At 42.8% G+C, this 21,387-nt stretch overlaps 1 protein-coding gene across 2 annotated transcripts; it reads right to left on the bottom strand.

Moving 5' to 3' along the window:
* Positions 1–818: 818 nt before the first annotated feature.
* On the bottom strand, positions 819–19,519 carry LOC135509154 (serine/threonine-protein kinase OSR1-like). Of its 2 annotated transcripts, none has more exons than XM_064929568.1 (17): positions 19,293–19,519; positions 18,125–18,237; positions 17,173–17,281; positions 15,837–15,993; positions 14,799–14,854; positions 14,355–14,464; positions 14,167–14,268; positions 12,243–12,376; positions 8,884–8,932; positions 8,675–8,740; positions 6,826–6,948; positions 6,230–6,259; positions 5,557–5,720; positions 5,175–5,227; positions 4,818–4,886; positions 4,629–4,693; positions 819–4,507 (listed from the first exon to the last, which is right to left on the bottom strand). In XM_064929568.1, the coding sequence occupies exons 1-17, from the start codon at positions 19,360–19,362 to the stop codon at positions 4,433–4,435; spliced, it is 1,545 nt and encodes a 514-aa protein (XP_064785640.1). In that variant the 5' UTR covers positions 19,363–19,519; the 3' UTR covers positions 819–4,432. The 2 variants fall into 2 exon arrangements, with proteins under 2 accessions (XP_064785640.1, XP_064785649.1); XM_064929577.1 differs by having other exon boundaries at positions 15,852–15,993.
* Positions 19,520–21,387: the final 1,868 nt, after the last annotated feature.

Genomic DNA, 21,387 nt, shown 5'->3' with positions numbered 1-21,387 from the left:
TCATACCATCAAATGATCCTTTCCCCTCCTGACCTGCGTAGTACACCATCTGAGTCTTCTCCTGGTCAAGAAAGACACACAAATCCTTACATTTAACGCTTCAAATATTGCGTTCATGCAAGTTGCGTGTTCGTCCCTTTCATAGTGAAAGCACTTAAAAATTTGTAACATACTATACAAATTGCAGGACGTAACACATGATACAAAATGGATGACATTCTACACAATTGTGGTTTAGCTAGACTACTTTCAAAACTACTGGCTGAAACTTTACAAAACCTCTGTAGCATCAATGTAACTGAAACTGTTATCTGGCTATGCTTGCAAGGGCCAGCAGATCTTCCTGCCCTTGTGTCCAGACTGAAAACCAGTTACAGCATGTAACTGGTTTCGGGTCAGGTCACATGATCAAGAAAAAGAAGAAAAAAAAGTGTAACGGATTGAGATTCTGGTACAAACTCAGCCACAGTTTGAAATGTTGGCAATTAATTGGATCCTTTGCGCAAAGAGGTTGATATATGGGGTCAAGCGGGCGGTCACGTGTTTATAGCGCAAAGGAAAGTGCAGGGTAGGAAAAGTTAGGTTAGCAACAGAGGGACGCAGGCTACCGTTGTGCCTTGACCCAGAGTCACATTGTTTTATGCAGGTTCTTGGCAATGCATTTATATTTAAAAAATAAAATAAAAAACTCTTGGGACTTGATTCAAATAATGTGATTTTATTTGCCTATTCACCAGTTGAGAATTAATAGTTGACAATATTTTTTTTTTTTCATGTTTGTGTGTGATGGCAATTCTTTTAAACACACATTTACAACATTGATTCTGCAAAGGGCTTTTAATTCATGACATCAAGTTTTGGAATTTAATTTCTAAAAGGTCACACAAATAACATTCGTCAAATAATCAACACACTTGATTTTGATCACGTGCACGTTTTGTGACGATACACAACATTGAAAATATATGCATTGGTTTCAAGTAAAACCAACTTAAAAAAAATACAAAAAAAAAATCATAAAGTTCATTAATTTCCAAGAGAGTGTTATAATAAATACTCATCATTCAAAAGAGTTTGCCTTGTGACAGATATCTACCTGACAACAGTGGCTTTCCAATTGGTATCACAATACAGAGGGGAAAGAGACATTTCGCTATCAGCTCACACTTTCTTCTAGCCTGGGTGTCGCAAATCTGTTTATTCTCTTGCCAATTGCATTGTTTTCCATGACAATGAGTGACAGGGATTTGGGATGATGGCACAAAGAAACTGGCACCCAGGCTAACTTTCTTCAACATTATTGCTCAGTCTGAAAGCAGCATATCACACACTCGTGGGAAAGGTGTCAGTTGTCATTTTGTTGTGTTTGTTAGCTAGACCTACATTTACATTTGTTGAGGAACATCCTTCCAGTTTGTGAGACTTACTACAGGAAACCAACTCTAAATTGGAACGGTTTCAGTGATTCGAAAAATACAAATTGCATATTAAAATATCACCATGACAACAAAATCATAGAATGTCAGCCAGATCACAAGCCTTTTGAAATAAAATACGCAGCTATGTTAATAATAATATATATTTTTTTTAAAGGTGCCAATTTAGCAAATCAAATGTGGCATGATTAGCAACATAACTTGGAATTAGTGATGAATATCTAACAGAAGGCCAACAGTGGGAAAACTCAATACAAAAGGAAAACAAAAAACTCGCTGTAGTTTATTTTAACTTATAGACTGGGTGAGCTGATCAAGTATACCAGTTATTTTTCTGACGTAATCATATGTACAATAAGAGCCTTTCTTCCGTCTTAGAAATGTACTCCAGAAACAGTCAATGTTTTGCTTTGCTCCTACTCACAAACATACCTTTGGGAGGGTGTGTGACTGACAGTGCATGGTGTGGCATGCATCATCAGTTCCCATTATAAAAATGTACGTACCTTTTTGAAATACATCATCTGCTAAATAGACCACATTACAAACAGTACCTGAACCAGCAAACGCACATCACACACCAACCAAACCGTGTTAAGGAGTTGTGAACTACATTTCAAATTTTAGTTCATCTAGTCATTTAATTACATTTTGCAGTAGCTTGCCGGTAGTTTAATTAAATTCAAATCTCGGTAGTGTTTTCAGTAGCGTTGTAGCTAACTACTGGAACTACACACTACGTTTTTTTTTTGCAACAAGTTAAATGTGTTAAGTAAGCATGAATATGCTTTCTGTTTCAGAATCAGACCTACCTAATTCTTAAACTTTTTGTTTAATTTGTAGTTTGCCATTTCAGATTTAGATATTTTTCATAAAGTTTGTAGTAAACTACTTTCTCCTAAGTAACTTTTGTTAAGCTGTGTTTTCCTTAAGGGTAACTTTAGTATAGCTCAACTTCTTCCAGCGTGAAGTAATTGGTAAACTATATTTTCATAGTAGCTTGTCCAACACTGCCAACCAACCAACATACAATGTAAAGTGGGAGTGGCTACAGTCTGTGACTTTCAGGTGAGTGGATGGATTGGACGACACAAATTATTTTGTCCATTTACGATGACGGAACGGACATTAATGTCTATAGAGACATAATGATGACGGCTAGCTAGTGAGAGTACAGAGGTCCAGTGGCCTTAATGATGACAGCTAGCTAGTGAGATAAGAGACATAATGATGACAAATAGTTAGCTATTGATAAGAGACATAATGACAAATAGCTAGCTATTGATAGAAGAGACATAATAATGACAGCTAGCTAGCGAGGGAACAGCGGTCCAGTTGCCATAGTGATGGCAGCTAGCTAGCGAGAGAACAGCGGTCCAGTGGCCATAGTGATGGCAGCTAGCTAGCGAGGGAACAGCGGTCCAGTTGCCATAGTGATGGCAGCTAGCTAGCGAGGGAACAGCGGTCCAGTTGCCATAGTGATGGCAGCTAGCTAGCGAGGGAACAGCGGTCCAGTTGCCATAGTGATGGCAGCTAGCTAGCGAGAGAACAGCGGCCCAGTGATGGCAGCTAGCTAGCGAGGGAACAGCGGTCCAGTTGCCATAGTGATGGCAGCTAGCTAGCGAGAGAACAGCGGTCCAGTTGCCATAGTGATGGCAGCTAGCTAGCGAGAGAACAGCGGTCCAGTGGCTAGTGAACCGCTGGTACTGGACATTACAGAGACAAAGTTGCATAGTCACTCCCAAGACCATAATAATCAAGGTCTCAGTAAGGTATTGTTTTACCTTCACGTATTAAAACACTGAATTCATGGTCCAGAAGGTTTACACATATAAATGTAATGAATAGAGCAGACACCGACTCCTGAATCTGTATGACAGGCAATCATATCTGTTCTACACTATCATTTTTTTTTTTTACATCTGAACGTTTCACTATGCCCTGTAACATTTCTCCCTCCTGAACAGACCCCCTTCCACGTTAGAGCAACAAGGTCTGTCTGTCCTGTCTGTCTGGGGTAACCTGAACTAATGATACAGCAATGAGAGGTTATGACAGCTAATGTCAACTTATGATACCCCTATGAGAGGTTATAACCAACAGATACACTCAAGAAAGCATATGAGACAGCTTACGTCAACTTATGTTATGATATACACGAAGAGAAATGCCATGAGAAAACTGGCTAGTCATGGTGTAATAAGGGGGTTAAACTGTGTGTGACTAAGGGCCCCTACAGTTTAATATCAATCATATTCACAAGTGAACTCAAGCCATTCAATCCCTCTACGACATAGATCCACACTGTAATAGATCCTTACTAAGACCCCCCCCTGCTCCTTTACACTGCCTAATATACCATGCACACGTCCCAAATGCCCCCCCCCCGGCTCCCTACATAGTGCACTACTTTTGACCGAAGCCCATAAATAGTGCACGATGTAGGTAATAGGTGTCCATTTGAGAGGCAGTATACAGTATGTCATCCAATAGTGGAGGCCTCTACACACACACACACAACACTCAGTTGGTTCAGTGGCACGGTCGATAAAAAGGCATTTATGTTGTTGTTACCACTTCCAGAACTGGCAGCAGTTACATTGTATTATATAATGCTTTTGGATTGTACAACACTAACTAAGAAAATGGTTTGTTGTTTGTTTATTAATTAAACAAAAATAAAAAAAATGATAAGTCGATGATGACATCGTTGATTGCGACGTCGTCCTCCCTCCCAGATACACGTTGTGGATCGGTCCTGCTATAAACTCTTTCATAATGTGATTTCCTGTTCTAACTTGTTGTTGTTTTACTGTTGCGCTGGTCCCGTTCTCATAGCCCGTCCATTTTAACTAACACAGCAGAGTTCAGTAAAGAAAAGAACCCTACAGGTTGACAAATGCAGCTCTTCTCCTTGGCAGTAGTGGCGTCTTAGAAATTAGAACTACGCTGCTCCACAATACTGTTTTGTTGTTCTTTGATGAAAGACCTTTGAGTTAACTGATGCTGAGCTGAGCGAAACCCATCAGCTTGACATCATCAGGGATCTCGGACTCATCTATGCCAGATGCCTGAGAGAAAAGGAGAACAGAAAAAAACAAACATTTTATTCTCAGTGCATCTGTCCTTATAGGCTGTTGCACAGGGCATAGAGTTATTTCAATAGGACAATGGAGGGTTTAGCAAACTTACAAGTTTGAAAGTGACATTTTTATTGTTGAGAGGATCATCAACAATCTTCTGCAAATTGGCAGCAACTGGAAAGAACCCAGAAATGAAAGCAGGAGTTACTGAGGAGTCATTGAGAAAACGCCATCATTTCAGCCAGAAACTCTGAACAATGGTGGCCTTTGTATGACTTATCCTAGGTTTCTCACTCACCGACCACTAAGTCTTTCCCATCCACCAGTCCTGCTGAAACTAACTCCTGAGAAACTCCATCAGCTGAGTCTGAGAGAGAGAGAGAGAGAGAGTGTGTAATGTTTACAGTTCATTTTTTGTTTATTTAACTTTGGTTTTATTATCTATTTTATTTGCTTTGGCAATGTAAACATATGTTTCCCATGCCAATAAAGCACCTAGAATAGAATCGAGAGAGACAGAAGCAAGAGAGAGGATTGTTGACACAAGCGTACAATAAAAAAAAGACAATGTCCCCCTCTTGACTCTGGTTCAACATAAGAGCAGAATACAACCTGGTGATGTTAAAAAAAACACACAAAAAAACAAAACACCTACCTCTTCCAGGCATAAACTCAAACCGGATGTCATTCAGTTCTTTCTTCAAGTTTCTGGGAGAGGAAAGTTAGAACTGGTTATTAGAACGTTAAGGTATGTGACATAACTGCGTGATATAATAGAAAAAGCATGGGAAACATCCACTAGGTCCGTTTTTCTAAAAACAATGTGTTCCAGGGACAGACAAGCTAAGGCCCTCCCTCCAATGTGTTCCAGGGACAGACACCCTGGAGGACCACAAATTAAAACTAGCACTTGGGGACCGGACTGAATCACTGTCATATCAGTGAAGCATCGGAGGAACTGGTCAGTAAACATCGCCATGGACCAGCATCGGTCCATAGACCAGGGGTTGAAGACCCCTGCACCAAATGATACATACCTCAACCTCAACACCAGGCTGATGGGGACTTTGGTGGTGGAGGCGGCAGCAGCGGGGTCCTGGGCTGGAACGTCCCCCTGGATCAGGGTGGCCTCGTCTGGCTTGTCCTGCCCTGCCCCTCCTGGACGGAGCAGACTGGGCGAACCATCCTCTGGAGGGAAAATCTGAGGAGAACCAGAGAAAGATAAACTCCTACTGTATCAGGAAGAGAGTCAATAAACATTTAAATGCGAATGTGGTTGTCTTACCTAGTTACCTTAAGATGAATGCTCTGGATAAGAGCGTCAGCTAAATCATTTAAAATGGAAAAGGCCTTTTCACACTGCATTTACTTAACCCAAGGAGTAAGGAGACTGTCAGCTCAGTGCAGTGCGAATGTGGCTGTAGATACTTATGACAAGTCTTATAATGCATTATGAACGCGCCATAGTGCATTATACCTGTAAGCCTTCAGTAAAGTGTTACGTCATCAACTACATTTAACATACACATGTTGTTGTTGTTTTTGTTTTTTGGGGGGGGGCAGATAAAAGAGAGACTTCGATCAAGGCAATAATTCTTCTAATTCAAATTTCATGCAAATTTCATGCACAACTAAAAGCCCCTATTGTTTCAGCAATGAATAGGTAACAAGTTTGAGGTGTTCTGATTTCATACCAACACCAGGGCTTACCTCGATGCAGCCATCTTTCACTCTGGGAGACTAGAATGGAATACAACAATGATTAACAGACATCAGAAGAACACACAGTTCTTATATCCCCCCTCCCCCCCCCCCCCCACACACACACACACACAGTTCATTATATCCCCCCCTCCCCCACACACACATACAGTAACAGGTTTGATTGAACATCTGATTGATTGATTTAGTTGATTGAGCCCAAGGTGGTATTGAACCACTACAGGGCTATAGTAAGGCTACAGCTAGGAGACCTGGGTTCAAATACGACTTCAAATCATTTTGAAATACTTTGCCTGGGCTTGATTGAGCTTGCCAAGGAACAATGACACCAATAGAACAGTATCAAAAGCACAATCCACTCTGGGCAGGCTAGAGAAAACCCTAAGGGCCGGTTCCCCGGACACAGATTAACCCTAGTCCTAGATTTAAAAAAAAAAAACACTTCAGGGAAAGAATCTCCATTGAAGAAACTTTGTAGCCGAGGACTAGGCTGAACAATCCGTGTCCGGGGGTAAACATCCCTGTAAGTATTTGAGCTAGTATTTAAAGCCAGGTCAGGCTAGCGAGGGGTAAGGTAGTCTCACCCGTAGAGCTGCCACAGCAGCCTGGCCCTCTTCACTCTCCATGTCCAACTCGTCATCACTCCACTCCCACTCCCCGTCCTCGGTCTTATGGAGACGACCACTGGACCCAGGCACGCGACGCACCTGAATTAATGTCACCACACACGCACAGTAACACACTAAGTCTTCAGCATGGCATTTTGAGGAAAAAAACAAAACAGGTGACCATTCCCTCGACCTCACCACATAAAAACAGGCAAACCAAACAAACCCATTGTGGACCATTTCCCTCCTCCTATACAGTAAGCCTCATTTGCACACACTGCACATAGGAGAGAAAAAAAAAGTCTACTATATTATTGACTGTATGTTTGTTTATTCCAATGTGTAACTCTTGTTGATGTTGTTGTTTGTGTCGCACTGCTTTGCTTTATCTTGGCCAGGTCGCGGTTGTAAATAAGAAACTTGTTCTCAACTAGCCTACCTGGTTAAATAAAGGTGAAATAAAATATAAAAGCCGAGACTACTAACGCAAACCCTAGTCTTAGTTTGTGATGTAATGCTCACCGTTTGCATGACTGCCCATGTTTCAGGTCCCGTGGGTTAGCTAGTGCTGCTGAAACATTAAGATGGGCTCTACGTTACAGCACACACTTCCTTATTCTGAAACTACACAGGCCTGCCCAGCCGCAGCACAAGCACTGAGCAGATTGGACACAGACTGGTTGTCGGGTTAAGCTCCTGCACACAGAGACTAATGCTTTTTAGATACATTATAGGCTACAAGGATATTATAAATGGCTAAGTACTCAGCTGACAAACTGTCTTTCTGGTTAGGATCATACAGTGAAACAAACACTATATAGATACATTATACATGGGGCGGCAGGTAGTCTAGTGGTTAGAGCGTTGGGCCAGTAACCGAAAGGTTCCTGGATCGAATCCCCGAGCTGACAAGGTCATAATCTGTTGTTCTGCTCCTGAACAACCCACTGTTCCTAGGCTGTCATTGTGAACTGACTTGCCTAGTTAAATAAAAGGTTAAATAAAAACATTTTTTAAAATCCATCTAAAACGTAAACATGTATCTTTTAGCTCACACTAATATTAATCCCTGGAAACTTGAATAACTAATATATTTCCCCCTGTAGTGTCTATGTAGTGTTTGATAGTGTCTATGTAGTGTTTGATAGTGTCTATGTAGTGTTTGATAGTGTCTATGTAGTGTTTGATAGTGTCTATGTAGTGTTTGATAGTGTCTATGTAGTGTTTGATAGTGTCTAGTGTCTATATAGTGTTTGATAGTGTCTATGTAGTGTATATGGCAACAGAGCTTGATGTTTCACACTGAAGCTTCAGTGCCCGTCAAAGTTTTAGACACACCTACTCATTCAAGGCATTATCTTAATAAAAAAAAAACTATTTTCTACATTGTAGAAAAATAGTGAAGACATCAAAACTATGAATTAACACGTATGGAATCATATTGTAACCAAAAAAAAAAGTATTAAACAAATATATAAAAATATATTTTAGATTCTTCAAAGTAGCTACTTTTTGCCTTGATGACAACTACATAATTCCATATGTGTTATTTCATAGTTTTGACGTCAACACTATTATTCTACAAGGTAGAAAATAGTAAAAAATAAAATAAAAACCCTGGAATGGGTAGGTGTGACTGGTACTGTATGTACAAATTCCTCTATGCATACCACTACCTCCACTAGTGACATAACGGGGGGGGAGGGGGGGGGCTGTCCAGGGGGATGCAAAAATGACACGACGTTAATATAGAACAGCAATAGAGTACAGCAGATCTGAGCGTCATGTGGAGTCCACTGTACGCATCAAGGAGTTATTGTCGTACCCGTTTGGATCTGTCTCCTATCGATGGACCCTTCTGAAGCAGCTTCTCTTCCAAGTATTCATTATTCTGCCAGACAGAGGCAGACAGAGGTTAAAAAGCACATGGACAACAACATGGTTTGTATTACCCCCCCCCCCCCTCCCTCTCTGTTAACAGCATGCGTCTTGTAAATGTTCCTGTCCCCTACAGATATATACTTTGGCCTTTACCTTTGCTTTCGTGAAGAATTTGTGTTTCAGCAGCTCAGCAGCGGTTGGTCTGAAAGACAGCACACAATGTGCTTTAATACTGCAGGACATAAACAGCACACAATGTGCTTTAATACTGCAGGACTTTTAACAGCACACAACGTGCTTTACTACTGCAGGACAGGAAGGAAATCAGATTAGGTAAGAGAACCCACTCAACTAGAAAATGGGATTGAGAATGGCTGAGACCCAGAATAAGACTGCATGACTAATAGGAGTATCGTCTTTCTGGTGCACTACACAAAAGGACAAATGGCAACTTGGGAGAAATGGTGTCACGGTGGAATTAGTTTACTAATAGCAGGAGCCACCAAACCTGTTAACACATCTGATTAGTAGAATCACATTGGTTAGATTAGCTTTGGAGCAAAAGTCTGAACTGGGAAAGCTCTCCAGGAATACCCTCTGTACTATACCCTTCCCAAGTCAGTGGTCCTTTGTGGGCTCAGTTGGTTAGACTTGAGCCAGCAACGTCGGGTTTTGTGGGTTTAATTCCCACTGGGGTTACATACAATTTTTTTGTATAAACTGACTGTGCAAGGTCATGACTTTTCCATTATTTTGAACTAAATTTCCATTACCAACAATTGGCGGCATCTCTAAGGAACATATAAATAATGTGTGTAATGTGGTATCGACACTGGGAGGCTTCTCTCTGATACCATGTACCATCCATCACATGTTGTTGAGCAAGAGACTTAATAACCACCCACAATGTCCCCGAGCCGTCATTGAAATGTTTTTTATTTATTTAACCTTTATTTAACTTGGCAAGACAGTTAAGAACAAATTCTTATTTTCAATGACGCCCTAGGAACAGTGGGTTAACTGTCTGTTCAGGGCCAGAACGACAGATTTGTACCTTGTCAACTCGGGGGTTTGAACTTTCAACCTTCCAGTTACTAGTCCAACGCTCTAACCACGAGGCTACCCTGCCGCCTCTACACTCTAACCACGAGGCTACCCTACCGCCTCTACACTCTAACCACTAGGCTACCCTACCGCCTCTACACTCTAACCACTAGGCTACCCTACCGCCTCTACACTCTAACCACTAGGCTACCCTGCCATCCCAAATAAGAATATGTTCTTAACTGACTTGCCTTGTTAAAGGTAAAAAAATAAATAAAAAAATAAAAAAGGTAGAATACCTGTTAGACAACTGTATAAAACACATGGTCAACCCTCAGTCTGGAGAGTTACTGGATGTGCAGGCTTTTGGTCAAACCTGGCTCAAACACATCAGACAGTTTATCAAGGTGCAGTTGAGCAGATCATTTCTGGGGAATGGAATACAAGCCTGCCCCCATTAGCTCTCCAGGAGGATGGTTGACCACTCTTGATGTAAAACGTTTCAACATTACAACCAAATACGTTTTATACCTTTTGAAATAATTGGCTCATTCAATATATCAAAGATCAAGTGGCTATGACGGGCTACAAATATTTTTAAGACAGCTGAAGCAAGACCACAAATTTTCTTCAGGAAATCTACCTTTATCTTTGCTACCTTGGAAGTGTTTACTTTGCAGGCTGACCAACATCTATTGGGTTGCAATGTCCCATACATTAGATGCCAAAATCAACTGGCAGTACCGCATCTACATTCTATCAAATCAACTGGCAGTACCGCATCTACATTCTATCAAATCAACTGGCAGTACCGCATCTACATTCTATCAAATCAACTGGCAGTACCGCATCTACATTCTATCAAATCAACTGGCAGTACCGCATCTACATTCTATCAAATCAACTGGCAGTACCGCATCTCCATTCTATCAAATTCTATCAAATCAACTGGCAGTACCGCATCTCCATTCTATCTAAACATTCTATCAAATCAACTGGCAGTACCGCATCTACATTCTATCAAATCAACTGGCAGTACTCTAATCTATCAAAACTGGCAGTTCACATTCTATCATTCTACCACATCAAATCAACTGGCAGTACCGTATCTACATTCTATCAAATCAACTGGCAGTACCGCATCTACATTCTATCAAATCAACTGGCATACCGCATCTACATTCTATCAAAAACTGAAGCAAAACAAGTTTGTAATCCCAAAGGCTTCATGTAATATCTTTGTAATATCCTAAAAATCTTTTTTATTCACAAAATTCAATTCACCGTGAATGTATTAGTTGGGATTTGGTTCAATGTCGAAGTGAATCGTTAGTTCTGTCAAAAATACTTTAAATGAATCATATCAATTGTTTTTAAAAAGTTAATCAACTTTGTATAGCCTTATTCGCAATTTTTATTTAACCTTTATTTAAACTAGGCAGTTAAGAACAAATTCTTATTGACACTGACAGCCTAGGAACAGTGGGTTAACTGCCCTGATCAGGGGCAGAACGACAGATTGTCAGCTCGGTATTCGATCTAAAAACCTTTCGGTTCCTGGCGCCTCTACGCCCTAACCACTAGACTACCTGGCGCCTCTACGCCCTAACCACTAGACTACCTGGCGCCACCACGCCCTAACCACTAGACTACCTGGCGCCACCACGCCCTAACCACTAGACTACCTGGCGCCACCACGCCCTAACCACTAGACTACCTGGCGCCTCCACGCCCTAACCACTAGACTACCTGGCGCCTCTACGCCCTAACCACTAGACTACCTGGCTCCTCTACGCCCTAACCACTAGACTACCTGGCGCCTCCACGCCCTAACCACTAGACTACCTGGCGCCTCCACGCCCTAACCACTAGACTACCTGGCGCCTCTACGCCCTAACCACTAGACTACCTGGCGCCTCTACGCCCTAACCACTAGACTACCTGGCGCCTCTACGCCCTAACCACTAGACTACCTGGCGCAAGTGTCGGTAGAAAGTTTTTTTGGGGGACATGATGAAAACATTCATATGTTAATAATAGCTAAATAGTTGCCTGGAGGGTACAAGATATGTTTTGAATTGGCTAGTCAGTCTTCTCTACCATAGTTTAAAGGCTAGGCCTACATCACGCTGTAATGTCTGACTGTCTCTCCTTGAGAAACAGACCACTCCTTTAGCATACATGCAGGTGAAGAAGTGTCATTCCAATCCTAGCTAATACGTGGATTTTGGTTGGGGTGTATAAATAAATTACATTAACAGAAATGATTAAATAAATAAATAGTTTTCCTAAACTTTTTCTAGGATTTGATCATGTTGCCTCCATTTTGCCAGGCATGGAGAACACCATTTAAAAAAATCCATGAATTTTCCAGGATTTTCATGACGTAGTATACAGGTACGAACCCCATGTTCTGTAAGTCACTTTGGATAAAAGCGTCTGTTAAATGGGATACATTGTATTGTCACCTTTTCTCAGGCTCCTTCTGTAGACAGAGTGAGATCATCTTCCTGAAGGACTTGCCATACTTCTTCACCATCTCCTTGTCCTGGATGCCCGTCTCCAAGCAGGGAGGGTCATTCTGCAGGGTCAGCATCAGCACCTACAGATATACAGACACACAACATCAGGTTACTATTAGCAACAGTACCCAGACATCCATACACACCAACAGCTTGATGACAACCAGCCTCAGCACCGACAACACAACATCAGGTTACCATCAGCCTTAGCACCGACAACACAACATCAGGTTACCATCAGCCTCAGCACCGACAACACAACATCAGGTTACTACCAGCCTCAGGACCGACAACACAACATCAGGTTACTACCAGCCTCAGGACCGACAACACAACATCAGGTTACTACCAGCCTCAGCACCGACAACACAACATCAGGTTACTACCAGCCTCAGGACCGACAACACAACATCAGGTTACTACCAGCCTCAGGACCGACAACATCAGGTTACTACCAGCCTCAGGACCGACAACACAACATCAGGTTACCATCAGCCTCAGCACCGACAACACAACATCAGGTTACTACCAGCCTCAGGACCGACAACATCAGGTTACTACCAGCCTCAGGACCGACAACATCAGGTTACTACCAGCCTCAGGACCGACAACACAACATCAGGTTACTACCAGCCTCAGGACCGACAACACAACATCAGGTTACTACCAGCCTCAGGACCGACAACATCAGGTTACTATCAGCCTCAGGACCAACAACACAACATCAGGTTACTACCAGCCTCAGGACCGACAACATCAGGTTACTATCAGCCTCAGGACCGACAACACAACATCAGGTTACTATCAGCCTCAGGACCGACAACACAACATCAGGTTACTACCAGCCTCAGGACCGACAACATCAGGTTACTACCAGCCTCAGGACCAACAACACAACATCAGGTTACTATCAGCCTCAGGACCAACAACACAACATCAGGTTACTATCAGCCTCAGGACCAACAACACAACATCAGGTTACTACCAGCCTCAGGACCAACAACACAACATCAGGTTACTACCAGCCTCAGCACCGACAACATCAGGTTACTACCAGCCTCAGGACCAACAACACAACATCAGGTTACTACCAGCCTCAGGACCGACAACACAACATCAGGTTACTATCAGCCTCAGGACCAACAACACAACATCAGGTTACTATCAGCCTCAGGACCAACAACACAACATCAGGTTACTACCAGCCTCAGGACCAACAACACAACATCAGGTTACTATCAGCCTCAGGACCAACAACACAACATCAGGTTACTACCAGCCTCAGGACCAACAACACAACATCAGGTTACTATCAGCCTCAGGACCAACAACACAACATCAGGTTACTACCAGCCTCAGGACCAACAACACAACATCAGGTTACTATCAGCCTCAGGACCAACAACACAACATCAGGTTACTACCAGCCTCAGCACCGACAACATCAGGTTACTACCAGCCTCAGGACCGACAACACAACATCAGGTTACTACCAGCCTCAGGACCAACAACACAACATCAGGTTACCATCAGCCTCAGCACCGACAACACAACATCAGGTTACTACCAGCCTCAGGACCGACAACACAACATCAGGTTACTACCAGCCTCAGGACCAACAACACAACATCAGGTTACTACCAGCCTCAGCACCAACAACACAACATCAGGTTACTATCAGCCTCAGCACCAACAACACAACATCAGGTTACTATCAGTATCAGGACCGATAACACAACATCAGGTTACTATCAGCCTCAGCACCTACAACGCCTATTTATTTAGCCAGGATAGTCTGCTTAGCAACTGGTTGACAGGAAGTCAGAGGATAAAGATCAAACTCCTTCCATCTCTCCAAGTAGAAAATCACCTTCATGGGTGGATATTTGTGATATGGTGCAGCTCCTGTAGCCAGCTCAATGGCTGTGATCCCAAAACTCCAGATATCTGCTTTGTAGTCATAACCTCTGACCTGAGGAGACATGAAGGATAATGGTAAGATATATCTTAGAGACACCGAGAGAGACAAAGTGAGAGAAAGAGGATAGCCCCCCCCACCTGCTCCATGACCTCTGGGGCCATCCAACATGGTGTCCCAACAAACGTCTTCCTGACCTTGGTCCTGGTCATGTCTCCTCCAGCCGCTAAGAAGGCACTCACACCAAAGTCTAGGAGAGACAGACAGACGGGGGGTGTGAAGACTGGGACCTCAGTCCTCGGGACCTCAAGGGGTCCATGTTTTGTTTTATGCCCTAACACTACACAGCTAATTGAAGCGTGATGATTATTAGTTGAATCAGGGGTATAGTGCTAGGGGGAAACTAAACTAAAACATGCACCCCTTGGGGTCCAGAGGAACGAGTTCGGGGAAACCCCGGCACAAATTTTATAGAATTTGCAGTGGTAAAAAAAACACACACACAAAAAAAAAAACATTTAATACTTTAACAGCATAAATCTATAAGAAAAATGCAGTTAAGGTTTTAGGACATGTGACTATACCTGCGATTTGCACTGAGCCATCGTCACCGAGAAGAATATTTCCGGCCTTTAGATCCCTGTGAATGGAAGAAACCAGACAAACCAGTATTTATCTGGAGTAACCTGGAAATGAAACCAAACTCAAACGCCAGGGAATGACAAGTAGTAGCTTAGTGTAAGTAAAAGGTTTTTTCTTGTAGAGGGCTAGTGCTACAAACACAGGCATGTTGGTCACACGACCAAAGAGGACTCATTATCCAGTGTGTATGTGGCTTGTTTTAGCTGTGAACAGTTGGCTCTTTTTAATAGCTCACATTAAGTGCCCTGTAGTTTCATACTGTTTCAACAACCCAAGCACCCCTTTTACTTATCAGGACTTAACGGTTGGAAATCTGAGCCAAACATGCTGAGCAGCGCATATTAGTGGAGTCAATATTCTGTGTGTTTGTGGCTTGTTGTTTAGACGTACAACACTGTAGTGCTTCCTGGGGAGTGAGGCTGTGACATAAAACAAACCTCTTTAACAATGCATAAAGCCCTCTATAAAATATTGATCAATATGGGACAATGTGAAAGCCCACGAAGCCGAACAATGTGGCTTCGCCAGAGTAGATCTTCAAAAAAAAAAAAAAGTTAGTAGTTTGGTTCATAAATTAATGACAATGAATGAATGAGAGAGATAAAATAAGAAAGTGTGCCAATTTTTGAATCTGACAACTCCAACATGCACACCTATAATTTGACTGTGGTCAGTGGAAGAAAACATGTCAAAAGGTCAAAAATCAATGCTAAATATTTCAAGTACAAGTTGAATCACCACCTTCCGGAGACACCTGAAACCCCACCTCTTCAAGGAATACCTAGGATAGGATAAAGTAATCCTTCTCACCCCCCCTTAAATGATTTAGATGCACTATTGTAAAGTGGCTGTTCCACTGGATGTCAGAAGGTGAAGTCACCAATTTGTAAGTCGCTCTGGATAAGAGCGTCTGCTAAATGACTTAAATGTAAAAAAAAAAAAATGTAAATGGAATTTAAGTTGAAGGTAAAAAAACATACAGAATGTGTCCTGACCTGTGGATCTGCCCGTTCTTATGCAGGTACTCCAGTCCTTCTAGAACCTCTTTGAGGATGGTGGCTATGGACGACTCATCCAGAACCCCAGACTTATGTTCCCCACGAGATATGATGTGTTTAATGATGTCCAGTACTGAGCCTGACAGAGTGACAAAAGGACCAGGCAACTATTAGTTAGCTGAAGTAGATCTTGAATAGCTGAAGACCAGGCTACTATTAATTAGCTGAATTAGATCTTGAATAGCTGAAGACCAGGCTACTATTAATTAGCTGAAGTAGATCTTGAATAGCTGAATTTTTTTTTTTTTTTATTTTACCTTTATTTAACCAGGCAAGTCAGTTAAGAACAAATTCTTATTTTCAATGACGGCCTGGGAACAGTGGGTTAACTGCCTGTTCAGGGGCAGAACGACAGATTTGTACCTTGTCAGCTCAGGGGTTTTGAACTCGCAACCTTCCGGTTACTAGGCCAACGCTCTAACCACTAGGCTACCCTGCCGCCCACAAGGCTACTATTAATGAGCTGAAGTATCTCTTGAATAGCTGAAGACCAGGCTACTATTAGTTAGCTGAAGTAGATCTTGCATAGCTGAAGACCAGGCTACTATTAGTTAGCTGAAGTATCTCTTGGATAGCTGAAGACCAGGCTACTATTAGTTAGTGACATGTTTTAGTTCGGTGCAGCGATAGAGCGGTGTTTGAACTAGGGCTCTGAACTTTATTACTGCTATGTTTTACCTTGGCTTGTAATGAAATGTCTGTGACAGCTTAGAGCCCTATCCCTTGATCTCTTGACATTGTTAATGCATGCCAGGAGGATGGAGAGTACCGCAGCAGGCTGAGAGCCAAGGCCACACCTGGAGAGAAGCTGCTGCTCAGGGCCCTGCTTCCTCCAGACAGGGACCTATAGTGCCTGGTAGTCAGGAAGCTGGGATGGAGATGAACCAAGCTAACCATCCTCCTAGAGAGCTACTAGACGTGCAGGGTTTTGCTTCAGCACTGTATTAACTGCTGGAGGACTAACAGCTGGGGCTTATAGAGTCTGGTAGGGCTGAAGTGTCTGTTTCGATGTGGGCAGGCGCAGGGGTGGCCAACCAGCTCCTGGAGAGCAGGGTTTTGCTCTAGCCCTGCTCGATGATTTGTTGAATCAGGTGATTACAGTAGGGATGGAGGACAACCAACAACCGCCTCTGTTATAGTATTGCTAAGCAGACTGCAGCGTTTCCTCTAATCAACCGCCACCAAGTAAAGAGCTACATAAGTGGTATTTATGCTCCACTACTTCCTTGCCTGGTACCGTCCCTAAAGCAATACCCACCACCACTGAGGAGTCGCATCACCAGCCACAGCTCGTCCTTCACTACAAAAGACGTATAGTAGGACACAATGTTGGGGTGGTGGCATTGGGACATGGCCTGTATCTCTTTCTGCAAGGAGAGAGAGAGAGAGAGAGAAAGAAACAGAATGAATGAGCTTCAATGGCTCAGCACATTGTACAGTAAAGAGTTTGAGTCTTGACTCCAACAACGCAGTAACATATTTCCATTCTGGACAGGCCAAGTGGAAATTTCTCCATATTGCTTGTGCTTAACCAATCCTAGTCCAATTTACACAAGAGTTTAAGGGGTTGATTTGTTGATTGAATATCAGTCTCTAGAGGAAGGCTAAATCTAGCCGGGGGCTCCACAGCTGTTCTGCTTGTTCTGAACCTGACTGCTCACATGACAGAGCAGGCCCCCCAATAGGGAAGACTGAGTGAGGAGTGACCTAGGTTGTCACTACCATAGAAATACTTGGACAAACATATTCAAGTCAATGTGCCATGATGGCTGAAGTCAAATCACTGTGCCTTTTTCCGTTCCAGTTATGCTATGTCAATATTGGCATAATCCCCAAGACAAACTTGATTGAGTTGCCAAGACAGGGCAGAGTAGATCCGGGGGCTACTGGCTGTTATGCAAAAAGGGCTGAAAAATGCTGTGTTGGTGTCTGTCCAGCTGCTAGGCCTGAGCTCATCTGATTTACACTGACAGCCTGTGTGTGTACGTGCATTTGCGTACGTGCGTTTGTGTACGTGGATGTGTGTGTACGTGGATGTGCATGTGTGTTCCTGCTGCTGTACTCCCATCTTTCACAGGCCCACATTACAGCTAAGCTTTACCAGAGACCATAATAGGCTATGTCAACTGATTAGCTAGTATTGATTAGACAGTATTGATTGCTATATTGTCAACTCCTGAAATAAATTGTGCTCTCTGTGGTTGGGTTACCAGGAGCTCGTCCATGCTGGTCTGACACTTCTCCAGGTTAATGCGTTTAATGGCCACCCTCTCCTTCCTGGGCTCACAGTAGGCCGCCTGCACCACGGCCGTGGCACCACTCCCTGAAGAGGAAACAAAGGGGGAAGAATTACAATGTAGCACACATCCAAAAGGGAAGCCAGTGGCACCACTCCCTGAAGATGAAACAAAGGGGGAAGAATTACAATGTAGCACACATCCAAAAGGGAAGCCAGTGGCACTACTTGCAGGGACGAACCAAGAGGAAGACAAAATAAGATACATTTTTTTATTAAAAAGTATGAATTTCAGCAAACAAAGAAAGACATGCGTACACATTAAGAGTTTAAGAATGGACTCTCTAAAGTATTGAGACGATGATCTGAAATAGTTGGAGGTTCATTCAAAAACCACTAGTCTGCAGATCATTCCTGGAGGAGTTGAGGTACTTGGCAAGATACCAGAAAACTACAACAAAAATGAACTATTCTTCTGTATTTACTACAAACAAATATTGCTGGAAGGTTGTTTGACATGTGTCTTTTTGCCATTTGTATCAAAAGTGATTAGCTATTGAGATAGTGAGTCTTAAAAAAGGACAAAATGTATTAAGTGTGAGGTCTCAAACGTCAACTACTAAACTCTATTATGCATATAACGTTAGCTAGCTACATGTGTTATGCATTGTACAGGAAGAATAACAAACATAACGCGGTCCATATCACAAAAAGAAAAGCCTGAATAATACCAACTCCTTGCTACCACAAAGGTATGAGTGACTCACTAAGCCCCATCATGTCTTCTTTCAGCGAAGGCACCACCCACCTCCATACTTCAACTATGCTGCTCGACTTAGCTAGCTACTGTAGCTAACGACGTTAGCTACTAGGCTAGTGATTCAAGTTAGCATCTGGTGGGGGAAAAAAATAAGCTAACAAGGTAGCTAATTAGCTAGCTAGCAACCTATGAACGAAAAGAGAAACAGATGCTTAAGTTAGTTATATATAATAGCCTAGTTAGCTGACAAAAATAAGGTTGGTTAGCTGTAGCTAGGTTTAACGTCAGTTAACCAGCTTTAAGTTAAGGTTAGCTAAATAGCTGTCTTGCGTAAAAGCTAGCTAAGAGGTTAGCACGCTAGCTAACCTAACGACATACTCACCAATCACCTCGTTGAGTACATAGTCGTCCTTGTTGATGGACCAAGTTTGAGCACTCGAGTCCTCTGCCATGGCTTCGTTGGAGGTTAACGGTGTTATAAGGAATGTGGTGGGGGTTTGATTTTCTTGAAATATAACGAGATAATTACTCCATTCGGCTCGTGATGTTAGCTACCTCGCCCTGACAGTTCCTGCTGCTACTACTGTCAACACAACTTTGACACTTGCGAGGCTCCTCACGTCCTTGCGTAGCCAACATTGGAATGAAAAAGCCGCCATCTTGAGTGTGGCACTTAAACAATACCTATGTATTTATTTGTATTTAACATTTATTTAACTAGGCAAGTCAGTTAAGAACAAATCAAATTCGTATTTACAATGGCGGCCTACCAAAAGACTTCATGTGGGGATGGGAGCTGGGATAAAAGAGAGACCTAGCACAACAACATATCATGGCAGCAACACATGACAACACAATATGGTAGCAACACAACATGGTAGCAGCACAACACGGTACAAACATGATTGGCAATAGACAACAGCACAAAGGGAAAGAAGGTAGAGACAACAATACATCATGCAAAGCAGCCACAACTATCAGTAAGAGTGTCCATGATTGAGTCTTTGAATGAAGAGATTGAGATAAAACTGTCCAGTTTGAGTGTTTTTTGCAGCTTGTGTAGACACAAAAAAAGAAGGAAGAGCAGATCAGAAATCAGTTCAATGTAATTGAATAATCCATATAATCTAACCACTTCTGGGAAAATTGGAACACACTAGGCAAGCAACAAAATGAGTAAAATATCCAAAGCAGAGATAATCTACTTCTACAATCTTTTAGGCTCTATAACAAAGAACAAACACCAAAAACATATACATGATCAATTACAAATATTAGAATCAGCTATCACCTCCACTCCGCTAATCCTGCTCGGCATCTGACCGTAAGGCGCTACAGTGGGTAGTGCGTACAGCCCAGTACATCACTGGGGCCAAGCTTCCTGCCATCCAAGACCTATATACGAGGTGGTGTCAGAGGAAGGCCCAAAAAATGGTCTCTGATTACTGCACGGCAAGCGGTACCGGAGCCCAAGTCTAGGTCAAAAAAGGCTCCTTAACAGCTCCTAACCCCAAGCCATAAGACTGCTCAAGAATGAATCAAATGGCCACAGGGACTATTTACATTGACACTGCAACTACTCACTGTTAATTATCTATGCATAGTCACTTTACCCCTACCATTATCTTAGTCATTTTACCCCTACCTACATGTACAAATTACCTCGACTAACCGATACCGACTCTGTACCGGTACCCCCTGTATATAGCCTCCACATTGACTCTGTACCGGTACCCCCTGTATATAGCCTCCACATTGACTCTGACTCTAGCCTCCACATTGACTCAGTATCGGTACCCCCTGTATATAGCCTCCACATTGACTCTGTACCGGTACCCCCTATATATAGCCTCCACATTGACTGACTCTGCCTCCACATTGACTCTGTACCAGTACCCCCTGTATATAGCCTCCACATTGACTCTGTACCGGTACCCCCTGTATATAGCCTCCACATTGACTCAGTATCGGTACCCCCTGTATATAGCCTCCACATTGACTCAGTATCGGTACCCCCTGTATATAGCCTCCATTGACTGTATATAGCCTCCACATTGACCGGTACCCCCTGTATATAGCCTCCACATTGACTCTGTACCGGTACCCCCTGTATATAGCCTCCACATTGACTCAGTATCGGTATATAGCCTCCACATTGACTCTGTATATAGCCTCCACATTGACTCTGTATATAGTATTGACTCTGTACCAGTACCCCCTGTATATAGCCTCCACATTGACTCTGTACCGGTACCCCTGTATATAGCCTCCACATTGACTCTGTATCGGTACCCCCTGTATATAGCCTCCACATTGACTCTGTATCGGTACCCCCTGTATATAGCCTCCACATTGACTCAGTATCGGTACCCCCTGTATATAGCCTCCACATTGACTCTGTATTGGTACCCCCTGTATATAGCCTCCACATTGACTCAGTATCGGTACCCCCTGTATATAGCCTCCACATTGACTCT

This window comes from Oncorhynchus masou, chromosome 3 (genome assembly GCF_036934945.1).
Source record: "Oncorhynchus masou masou isolate Uvic2021 chromosome 3, UVic_Omas_1.1, whole genome shotgun sequence".
NCBI classification, from domain to species: domain Eukaryota; kingdom Metazoa; phylum Chordata; class Actinopteri; order Salmoniformes; family Salmonidae; genus Oncorhynchus; species Oncorhynchus masou.
The sequence above is the reverse complement of the archived record's forward strand: the minus strand, read 5'-3'. Positions and strand labels throughout refer to the sequence as shown.